This window comes from Apium graveolens, chromosome 1, assembly GCF_009905375.1.
Source record: "Apium graveolens cultivar Ventura chromosome 1, ASM990537v1, whole genome shotgun sequence".
Classification (NCBI taxonomy): domain Eukaryota; kingdom Viridiplantae; phylum Streptophyta; class Magnoliopsida; order Apiales; family Apiaceae; genus Apium; species Apium graveolens.
The window spans coordinates 177,657,665-177,669,372 of NC_133647.1; the positions used below are offsets into that span (position 1 = coordinate 177,657,665).

Here is an 11,708-nt window from a genome sequence, read left to right on the forward strand (position 1 = left end):
ACGTTACTGTTCTTCATTTTTAGAATACACATCGAAGGGATAACGATAATTAACTAAGATCTCGGTATTTGAGAACCATTTTGAAAATAATTTTAGAAATCTAGCACATTTAGCGTGAATAAATTTATGTTTATATTTTTGATACCATTTTATTTTTATATTAAAACACCGAACTGTAAAATTTACTTAAAAATCGCAACTAATGCATCATATCCGATGTTCATATGATGGCAGTGAACCAATTATGATGGCAGTGAACCAATCAAGCTGATGCTTTCTCTTTTACATCCGTGCATTAGTCAATTGAATTTATCAACACGACTTATTAGCTATATCAAGACAATTGACTCGATTTATTCCTCGTCCCTATGGTTGCTAGCTACTCATCATCTGCACTTTCGACTCAAAAAAGAAGACTGTTTGTAAATTGATCTAAATAGATTATGCCATTATATCAACTCTGATTATTCTGTAGGCCCAGTTACGCACTTATCGCGCGATGTTATTAAGCACAAGAAGACGCGTTTGTTTCACAAATCTTGTTTGCAGCAATTCGTATGATATACATGATGCGCTTTTCAGAAGATAACAATTAATTATAAACATATCAGTAACAAGAGTTTGTAGATTCATATGTTTATATAATTTGAAATTGTGATTAATATCCATGCATGTTCCAGCAAGCAAAACCTCTTAGCTGATTATCAAAAGCTGGTAATGATGGTAATGACAGGTACATAAGAACTTATCGGAATAATACATCTTGCAAACTAAGAAAAACTAAAGAGACTGGACACATGTTATGAAGTCTTACATTTTATCATGGAAATTTAGTACCATGTTTTTCAGAATCAGAAGCCTGAAATACCATACAAACGTTACTTGCTTCTCGTACATATATAGATAAGATGACAATCAGATGATTAACTCGGAATAAGAATTAGTGTTAAGGTCACTGCAAATTCTAGCTAGGCCTTCTCAGCACGACGTATAAATAAAGATTCAAAGTCTGGTGGAGCTGCAAAGAATTCTCTAACAGCACCATAATAACATCTAGGTTTAGTCTTTCGCTTCATTGGAGCTAGTGGACAAATTTTACTTAAAACTCTTGATTCCTCGGATTTAGGAGTTGTACTTCTCAAACTTTCTTCTTCTTCTCCTTCCTCTTCATGTTTCTTGATTTCTTGTCTCGTAAATATTGGCTTTAAAGGAGTACGCGATGTGATTCCGGTTAATGCCACTAGTTTCTTGGCTTCGGATTCAGTGATCACCCCTTCATCCTTCTTGGAGCAACCCATGTTAACTTTAAATATAGTTATAAATATTTATAGATGCAAGATCAAAGGCGAGTTCGATAGCAAGTGTACGTTTATAGTAAATATGGACAAAATATTAGTGGTTTTTTAGAAGTAGAGAAATGGGAAGAATCTAGAGGAAAATGCAAACTCTGAAGAGAAAGTGAAGGGTGGGGAAAAGGGTAATGGATTTCTTTAATTTTGTAGAACTTTTGTTCTTTTTTATCTTTTGTTTTCTTTGAGATGAGCTTTGGAGGTGAGTGGAAATGAGAGAAAAAGAATAGGACACTTTAAGTTGAGGAAGAAAATTGATCATATATATGAATGAGAGAGAGAGAGGGGGAGAGAGAGAGAGAGTTGAAAGGAGAAAGTAAAAAAGAACCCGAGGAATACGTGAGGCAAGGAAAGGCTAGAAGGGAGAGAGGGCAGAGGTAGAAGAGAAAAGAAAGGATGAAATTGCCCGTGAAAGTTGCTGACCGCGGTCAGTCAGTGAAAAGGATAATTTAAATTGACTTTAATTTTGGTGCCTCTTTTTTCAGCTAAGACTAGAATATATTCTTATTCTTCAAGAAGTGTCTCTGGCTTTACACCAAACATATTTATGTTATGTTTCACCCAACATTTATTTTTAAGACATTTTTAAAACAAAATTATGGTTTGAGTTAATTTCAAAACTTTCAGAAGAATGAAAATTGGTTTCGTATATCATAAACTATTGTCCAATTTTAGGCATATATTGAATAAATGGCAATGTTTAGGCTGAACATTTTTATGATGGCAAGAAGGATTTCTTCTCTAGTCAGTACTTCAGTTGGTGATAGTTGTGCATAAGTGTTTTTTGCTTGAAGATTAAGTTGTTTTTTAAACTCTATTGCCAATAAATTAACATCTAGATGACGTTTTTAAATAATATAGTGATCGTCTATTTTCATAAAAACTTGCTACTCTTACTTGGCCAGTTGGGTTGATCAAATGTTCATCCCGTGTTGAGATATTATTGCTTTTTTTCCTGATTGACATCAAATTATAATGATATTAAGGATCATTTTTTTCTTCATCTCTCTGTAATTTGTGTTTACAAAATTGTATAGAATAATATGGAATAGATTGAGATGTTTTGGGTAGGTTAAGGACCTATAGTGATTGAGTTTTAGTTCTTTATATATAAACAAGAAGACAACATTGAGTTCATACAAAACATTATCAATGCTTCACGAGATGAGAGTTGATGATAATAAAAGATACACATATATTTCACTTTGTCTTAGTTGTTCATAAGGTGAAAGGAAAACAGACATGTTTGCTTGTACAACCAATATATTCCAACAGCTGAAGAGATCTATACATACAAATAAGTATAAGAATTTTAGAAGCATCATTGTTTACATCCTTGAATAGCCTCTGTTGTCTTCATATTGCTCCATGAACTCATCATTGAACTTCTTGAAACTGGACATAATAGCAGGCATGTCCTCTTCAGCGGGCAAGATGGTTGTCCTCAGATGAAACACCCTGTGTGTATTATTTTCCAGAAACAAAAAACATTAGAGATTACCTAGGATACAAATTTAATTATAATCTGTTCAGTAAAATAAAGATACTTGAAATTTTAGTCAAATTTCGAATTTTTGTGTTAAATAGAAATGTGCCGTGTCAAAGTTATCAGCTGCCGGAAAAGACAGAGGTTATCAAGTAAACATTCTTAGTTGAACGAGGACTAGTAATTACCCATCCTTTTGTCCAAATCCTGAGCCTGGGACTGTGGAGATACCGGTGGCCTCTAACAACTTGAGACAGTAGAAAACATCGGGAACTTTGCCAGCTTTTTGTGCAGTCTCGATTGCTTTTGGAGGTAAACGTACTTGTGGGAAGGAATACATGGCACCTAAAACCATTTCCACCATAAATGACCATACCTTTAGGATAAACAAGACAAGTTAAATGAGGTTTTAAATTAGCACATACCTTCAGTGAAATTGCATACTACATTTCTGCAGCTGTTAAATCCATCGGTCATTATTTGTGCTCTCTTCCTCAATGAACCAAGAATGCCTTTGCTGCATCATGTACAAAGGAAACTGTTGCTCAGAACAGAACAAAGAATGATTTCTGGAGATCAGAATGGATTCAATTGAAATAATTGCGTACATAGGTAATCAAGAAGAGGAGGCAGATTTAAAACTACTACAACTCAATCACAAACTTGCAGATGTCAAAGACATTCGGCATTTATAACGAATTTAGAGTTTAAATTGGAATTAGGATTTTTAAATCCCCCTTTCTTGCGATATGAATCATGGATACATTTGAAATCAACAATTTTTACCTTTCTCTGATAAACTGATCATATGAGATGTCTCCAGGTTTAGGAGGGTTAACCATCACACCCATCTGTAGATAGTAGCAGGATTATTATTTGTAATCATCTTAATGTTATTAGTAAGAATATACAACTTGAATTAACTTACGAATATCTGGCCAGGGACGTTGGGACTGAGCGATATTGATGCAACCTTGTAAATTTCATCAACCGTCTGCAGACAAAATATTACATTAAAACATTGTAGAATGACAGTGTATTTATTCTTCAACTATCAGTAAGATGGACATCACAAAAGTATCAATTTGCTATGGATTTTACTGAAAAAGAGAATAAAGCTAAATAAATGAAGAACTGCAATGAGTTTATACAACGTATAACATAATGCGACCTGTGGAGGAATGTTAGTCATCTCAAAGTACCCTCCTCGTTGTCCACATTCACCCCAGTAGCCTTTGGACACAGTATGGAAGGAAACAAGTTGGACCTGCTTGCTTATTGGTTGGCCCATGTCCATCAAAACCTTCAGTTTTAGATGAGCAAAGGATCAGTTGGTTTTGAGAAGATGTAATATCTGGAGGTTGCCCATTTAACCGGATCAGAATATTTACCTTTCTTGAACTAATAAATGGACGTTCATCTTGGTAAACGTTCTGTTGATAAACTTCATCCCCAAGCAGGACAAGTTTCTCTTGGTTACAGAACCTCAATATTTCTTGCAGATTGGCTACACTAAGACACTGTCCAGTAGGATTTCCAGGGTTTATAATCACCATAGCGCGAACCTAATCATGTAAAATTTACAAATTAGTAAGCAGGTAAAAATAATCAGCAAAAGAAGATAATCAAGGCATTAGCTAAGAACCGCACAGCGAATGCAATATGCCTAATCAAATTAAGTATGTAAAAACCATGCAATTAAACTAAAGTAGACCATTTCACAGACTGAATACTACTAAAGGAAAAACAAAAATATAGAGACAACTTTGATGATATATGCCATGTGTTCTTTGCAAGTGAAGTCCTGTACCTTCAATAAGGTTTTGAGGTTTCAGAAGTATTTTTTAAGCATATTGACAAATAGTCAAACAAATCAAAAGGATAGACAATGGTCTTTGTATGTTTTTAAATTTCTGGGTTTGACTTAATGTCATAAAACATGTCCTCCATCTTTGTCACCTCAAGCACAGAGATTCTAAATTAGGACACCCTTACAGTTATTCCTCTAGCACGAGATTCTGCTACAGACTCGCGAAGGTTTTGGATATCAAGACCCCAGTTAGCTGTCTCTTCCAGGTAATATGGAACAAGAGAACCACCAAATAAAGTAATGGCAGCTGAATATAGAGGATACTGCGGAACAGGAACTAAAATCTGCAAAGAGAGGAAATTTAAATTATTATGGCCTGTTCAAAGAGCTTAGTAGGCATTACTTATAAAGAAATATATGTGTATGAACACACACTTTGAGCAAGAGATTTTTACTGAGGGGCAAGAAGGAGTAACGAGAAGAATTCACTCTTCCATTGTAACAGTGTTAACATATGTTTTTGAAAATTCTAAAAGAACAGATCTGGTGCCAGAAAAATATATGTCTACATAGTGCTTCTAAAGAGCTATTTACCCCGTCTCCTTGACCTCGGATTATAGTCTGCAAGATCTGCATTACTCCTTTGCTGGCACCATCCGTGAGAAATATAAGTTCTGGATCACTGTAATTGATGCCATATAAAGGTTGTAACTTTAGAAGAAATTGAAGTCTAGATATAAGACCTAAACTCACAGTCACTTTCAACTGTCATTCTTAGTAAATGTAACAGAAATCACTGTCACCTTGGATATCCATCACGCTTCTCAATGAATTCCGCCACTTCTTTCCGTATTCCCGGAAGACCGCGTGAGTCACTGTATGCACCTATTTTGTACATTAACAAAGATAAGCTTATCAATGGTCAATAAGGCCGGCACCTTCTTAAACATATACAAGGGAAATACCGTAAAAATACTAAAGCATGCCAAAACAGAAGAAGAGAATATTCTTCAAAATGTTTATCTGAAAAATACTGGAGCTACATGATGTGGACTACATATACTACTATACACTAGCCAGCATCATGAGCTCTGCTAAGTAGATATAATAACTTGTCATAATAGATGAAACTAATCACAATAAGAACTGAAGCCAATTTAAAGGAGGATACCTAGACCACCAGAGGTGAGTCCTAAATAATGTTTGGCTCTTGCAATGGTATCAGCAGGGAATACAAGTCCAACATTAGGATCATCAAGTAGAAATGGTGCTTGACACAGAGCAACAACCTGCAATAAGTACCTTTCTAAACTCAATATAAATACAGATATTACCACTTACTACAAATTGACTGAGAAAGTAATTTTTAGATGTAATAAAATAAACAGTGCAAAACCTGGCGAGGAAAAGTAAGAGGCTTTTGTCCAAGGGCATGAGGATTCCCCACATTTGTAAAGATAATCTGCATCAGAACCATCAAACTACAGGTTATACATCTCATGTTTTATCTAAAATATATGCATGTTGCATGCAATATGTAACCATATATTGCTAATGAAGAAACTATTTAAATCACATTAATCGTGATATATTATCATCAGAAGGCTAATAAAAAACCATTACGATCTTTCAAGATAAAAGATGAATGCAGAGTTCACTACAGATACATTTTTTTAATCCTTTTTTCCGGTTGTTTTATATTGTGCTGATGATATTGTTCAATAACTTGAGATGGTAATATTATCCATAGGAATGATGTAAGCCATAAACTCTCTCCAAGCATGAGATGCAAGCCAGAGATTACTTTTGACGACTTGGTGAAGCAACTCATGTGTCCATAGCTTTTAACCGACAGTGTCAAATCTTACAATTGAATCTGATTACACTAAGTAAATATAAAAGTGGAGAAGAGTATAGGTTAAAGGATGGTAGTAAGCCAAATTTGGATGCAACTGAAGGAAGGTTTACATAGAAGTGGGTAACACTAAGATCTATCATTACCAGAGAGCATACAGGTTAAAACAACAGAGCATACTGATAGTAGAGAGCTATATTGCAATTTATACATGAAGGATAAATTGATATAAGAAGATAATTTATAGAGCTATGTTGCAGTTCATACGTGAGGGATGAATTGAATAGTTGAATCTCAGCAGCGCTATGAAGATAAGTTGTAAGGCATATGTACCATCTCTGAATTTAGTGGTCTAGATAACCTTACACAGAATACTTACACATGTCCAAAACCAACAAGACATACCTTTTTTCCTTCATTCTGAAGCTCGGAAGCTCGAAGATACAGCTCACCTCTAACAGCATACTGAGCCTTTTTCACATTTTCATTGATGGTCTCATAATCCAAAGCTGCCATGATGGAATGTATAAATTTCTATCTAGCACCTGAATTGAGAAATTAACTCAGTACATGCATCGAATTCTTGTGACCAATTGACCATATATATGCACTTGATCAATTCAGAGCTGCATTTTTAAACACTAAATAGCCAAACTAAAGATCCAAATTGCATAATAGAAAACATATGCATATACTAAACATCAAATAAGTTAGGAAGTCAAGTTCACTGAATCATGGTTAACTACACTGCTTGCGTGAATAGCCTTCTCCATAAAAGTAACAAAACATCAGGCTTGTGAATCTGATGCTTTCGTACTTAATTTTATTATAATTAGATGTTTGCAGAAAAAACTTGTTGGCATTAGTCAGTGGAAAAAAATGAAGCTGCACTAGTAGATCCCGCTAGGATTTCAAAACAAGAGAATATTTATATGAAAAAGAAAGGGGCTAAAATTCCTACATAAATGATAAGCCTCGGTCTCCTGATACAGGGATTGTCAATACAGGCAAACCATCGGACTCTATTAGACCTATAATTTAAATGCTAGCTCAATGATGATCAGTTACATGCATCCAAGGAAATCAGGTTACAAAATAACAATCAAAATAACAAAACTAAACAACTAAGTATAGTGAGTATAGTGTTAAGTTACCGATTCTCCTAAAACTTCAAGGTATTAGGAGGAGCACTTACCAGGATCGTATATTACATTCTAACTACTACTAGTACTCCTCCTAATATAGAGAACCGACAAACGATGACAAAGCGATAACGATGAATGTGAATGGAACCAAAAATCTCAGCTACGGTCCAAAGCTAATGACCTCTCGATAGCAAGCAAAGCAAAACACGGACCAGCATATCTATCTCAAATTAATTCAAGGATATCTAATATATACGCTTATAGAAGGAACGCTAAAATGCTAAGTCCTAACAATTAAAACAAGATATGTAAAATCCATATACCATAATCACAAGATCAAAACCGTAAAAATTAGAACAAAACTAGAAATGAAGAAAACAAAAATGCTCCAAGGCCATGTTTATCTGAAGGAAATATAATCTCCCGACTATTAGCATATTTGCTCTGATTTTATATTAAATCCCACCTAGATGTTAGTTATCCAGGCCTACATTTTGATCAGATATATAGTGCATTTCCACGAGATTATATTACCAATTGAGGAAGTGGGATAAAATAATCCCACAATGAACTAGAAAGTGTTCAAAACTTGTTCTTTGGGATCATTTTAATGAACATAATTGATAAAATGAGTACAATCATAAATTATAAAGGAATTATGATCCTTGCACACAAACACAGCCCAGCACTCTTTTTTTGCTAATTAATTACACACGCACACACATCATCAGTTGAGTCAAACTCTTGACCTCCCGCGAAGGAGCAAAGAGCTCAAGCACTGCACCAACCATTTGTTCGCTAACATAACCCAACACTTAGGCATTAGATTTTCAATAACTTAGAAAACAATCACAATAAAGAATATATCAGTTGAACAATAAAAGGATATACATTAAAGACCAATTGAACAGAATAGAAAAATAGTTGCATGAATAGAAAAATCAAATCTTCTTCATGTGGGTATTTGTTATAATAAATGATGTATCTAAGAGCAAAAGATTGTTACCTCTAGAGGGCTGTCTTGCAAAGATAATAGGTGTGGCAAAATATGTGTTTTAAATAAGAGTTTTAAGTGATGAAATGTGTATAAGGGTCTGGCTGTTGCATATAAAAACAGATGACTTTGTAAAATGCCTTAGCCAGAGCCCAGAGGTGTCAGTGCAAGTTTAAGTTCAAAGGTTACTCCACAACCACTGAAATAGTGGTAAAATATGAATGGATATAAGATTTTATTGATGTTTATAAATATTTTTGATAAATATAGCTTTGGATAAATCTCAATAGAGAAGAGTGGTTCAGCTTCATGCAATAACAACAACTACATTCTTACTTGTATCCTTTTGTTCAGTTGTGTGCCTTTCAGCAGGTGTCACTCTCTCCGTTTCCATTATTGTTAGCACGTCCCCTCTTTTTTCTATTCCAACTAATCATATTTCAACGCCCAAATCAATTTATGGGAGGAGTACTTTTATGAATTGTATCGAGATATTATGTTTGTCAAAAACGGAATTCTTTAAAAACAGTTATGACAATATGTGCCCAAAAATTTAGAGCATAAAACCTTGAAATATGAAAATAGAAACCTGCAAAAAACCAATAAAATAAAATTAGTTTGAAGACACTTACAAAGTAAAAACAAATGCTCCAAATAACATTTTATCTAAATTTAAAGAACAATAAATAACATCATCAAAATACTTTATTTTTATAAAAAATAATTTGTTAAGATTAGAATCACAATATTTAATATCAATTAAGATTAATATATTCAGGGGCGGAACCAGAAATCTAACATGGGGGACCAAAATAAATAAAAATAGAAAACATACCGATTTATTTGAGATGTGCACGCCTTTCTTTGATCAAATAAAAATAATCAATAATCTCCTCGGCAGAAATGGTCTCCGCAATCTCCTTTTCAATATACACAATCAAATAATCCCTAAGAAATTCATCTTCCATTCGATTGCGAAGACTTATTTTCACAATTTTCATAGCAGAAAAAGCTCGTTGTAAATGCTGGAAGAGTCAATTCCCAACATGACATCTAAAAGCACAATTTTTTCCATTGTTTACTTTCCTCCAACTGTTAAACCCCTTGACAGTAAAAGTATTCGAGCCACACCTTCCTAATGGATTTTTAACAAAAAGAAAAATAATAAAAACAATATGCTGCATCTTTTTCTAGGGAGTACTCTAACCAAGGAAATTTATCAAACCAACTCTTTTGAAATCGACGGGGATGATTTTCTGGACCAGAGAAGGGATAAACTTGCACAGGTTGATATGGGCAAAGATCAATGTATGTTCTCCTAATTAAATCTTTTTTATTAGGATGATAAGTCTCAATTTGTTTCCGCAAACTAGGATCACGTATTAACGAATTGAAATCAATAATTTCATCAGTGTTCTCAGAATCAATACCTTCATTAACAATATCTGGATTTTGAGGATTTTGCTCGGAGTTTCTATTTATCCCACCAAAAATCAGAGGCTCAACTCCATCTCCAGTGACTTCAATTGAGGCGGCAGAAGGTTCTTCATCTTCACAAGTAGTTGTTTGTTTCTTCTTGGATAGAAAATAGGATGTAATATCTTTTCTCTTACTCATATTTACGGATTAGAAGCAAAGATAGAGTAAATAAAGAGAGATTGATATTAGGGATTGTAATTTTGTAACTTGTATGTATAGTGTGTATTGAGGGTTTTGGGACCGGAGCAGAACAACTGAATAAGTATGTTCTGTCACGTTAGTTTTAAGCATCTTTTTTTTTTGTTTCAAATTGTACTATCTTTATCTTATATGTTTATTTATTAATTATTAAGATTAATGAACAAACTTCATGATTTACATCTAATCAATATTATTTTGAATGAAATAATTAACAAAATCAATAAAATTTTGTATAATCAATTCTCAATTTCAATTTTTTTTTAAATCTAGGGGGACCAAAAAAATTTTTGATAGTAAATTTTAAAATTTTATATTAAAATTTTGGGGTTATTCCGCAGTTGGCGGGGACCGGGGCTGCCTTCGGTCCCCCTAGTTCCTCCCCTGAATATATTGAATATAACGTAGAATATTTGTGGAGAATTCAATATTATTTTTTTTATATATTTTTGTAACAACAAAATTATGTATAGTAACACTACATGTGTACCTAATTTTTTCTCAAATTCTATTTTTTTTTTATAAAAAACTATTTTGATGTGAAAATTAGCTGTGTTTTTATGTATAATTTTATGGGTGAAAAACCAAATTACTCACAATTTGGGGAGAAATGCCCAAAATGTCAATTGGCGGTACAATGCGCCCAAAATAATTATTGAATACGCATGTGGGAGATGTGTATTCAGTATTTCAAATTTTTATAAAGAATACGCATGTTCAACATGCACATTCACTTTTTGTATTTCAGTGAATGCATATTCTCCTCAAATCAAAAAATGAATACACATATCACACATGCGTACTCTTTATTAAAATTTGAAAATTTAACTACGCATCCCTAAAATGCATATTTTATGGGTATTTTGGACGGTACGCACATATGTGGATATTTTGTGTAGTTGAAGGTTAAAAGTGGTATATTTGGACATTAATTTTATGATGTCTTTATTGTTCTTTTATATAAATGTGTTATTCACGTAGCAATGATGGTATTGCGAAAATCAACCAAAAACAACAAAATAAATAATTTCAATACAAAACTTGGTATGGTCGAGGAAAAAAATTATTTATCCAGGTATCAGTAACATTGCTTTTTTTTTTTATTATTATTATTATTATTATCAGGATCTGGGTATTTGGGGGCCCGACCATAAGGGAGTATTGAGGGCAACTACACTAAAAATACCCTAAAACGGTGATTGTTCGAATCAAATTTAGAACTTAATTTCTTACAAAATAATTAAAACCCAGTCATATTAATTGAAAACACCCAATCTGCCCCACGAGCCTCCAAAGCCATTTGTGGTGAAAAAGTCCAGCCCGATTCCAAATATGATAGACTTAGTTCCCCAATTTAAGAAAAAATAAAATAAAACCCGTTGCAGACTTCAA

General features: G+C 33.5%; 2 protein-coding genes across 2 annotated transcripts; both read right to left on the reverse strand.

Moving 5' to 3' along the window:
• Positions 1 to 968: 968 nt before the first annotated feature.
• LOC141712053 (cyclin-dependent protein kinase inhibitor SMR6-like) lies at positions 969 to 1,298 on the reverse strand. Its single transcript, XM_074514824.1, has one exon. The coding sequence runs from the start codon at positions 1,296 to 1,298 to the stop codon at positions 969 to 971; it is 330 nt and encodes a 109-aa protein (XP_074370925.1).
• Positions 1,299 to 2,520: 1,222 nt separating this feature from the next.
• LOC141672031 (glutamate--glyoxylate aminotransferase 2) lies at positions 2,521 to 8,845 on the reverse strand. The gene is made up of 14 exons (XM_074478518.1): positions 8,652 to 8,845; positions 6,906 to 7,045; positions 6,042 to 6,107; positions 5,817 to 5,934; positions 5,449 to 5,530; positions 5,240 to 5,327; positions 4,831 to 4,989; positions 4,227 to 4,400; positions 4,007 to 4,138; positions 3,764 to 3,829; positions 3,622 to 3,686; positions 3,261 to 3,352; positions 3,024 to 3,180; positions 2,521 to 2,807 (listed from the first exon to the last, which is right to left on the reverse strand). Exons 2-14 carry the CDS (start codon positions 7,014 to 7,016, stop codon positions 2,678 to 2,680), a joined length of 1,440 nt encoding a protein of 479 aa, XP_074334619.1. The 5' UTR covers positions 7,017 to 7,045; positions 8,652 to 8,845; the 3' UTR covers positions 2,521 to 2,677.
• Between the last annotated feature and the right edge of the window lie 2,863 nt (positions 8,846 to 11,708).

Excerpts from the sequence above, each read along its gene's own strand:
- LOC141712053 (XM_074514824.1), bottom strand. The coding sequence starts at position 1,298 with ATGGGTTGCTCCAAGAAGGATGAAGGGGTGATCACTGAATCCGAAGCC.
- LOC141672031 (XM_074478518.1), bottom strand. The coding sequence starts at position 7,016 with ATGGCAGCTTTGGATTATGAGACCATCAATGAAAATGTGAAAAAGGCT. Across the intron at positions 6,108-6,905 it reads TTCAGAATGAAGGAAAAAAG|ATTATCTTTACAAATGTGGG; the intron begins GTATGTCTTGTT and ends GTTCTGATGCAG. Across the intron at positions 4,401-4,830 it reads CTCGTGCTAGAGGAATAACT|GTTCGCGCTATGGTGATTAT; the intron begins GTAAGGGTGTCC and ends TTACATGATTAG.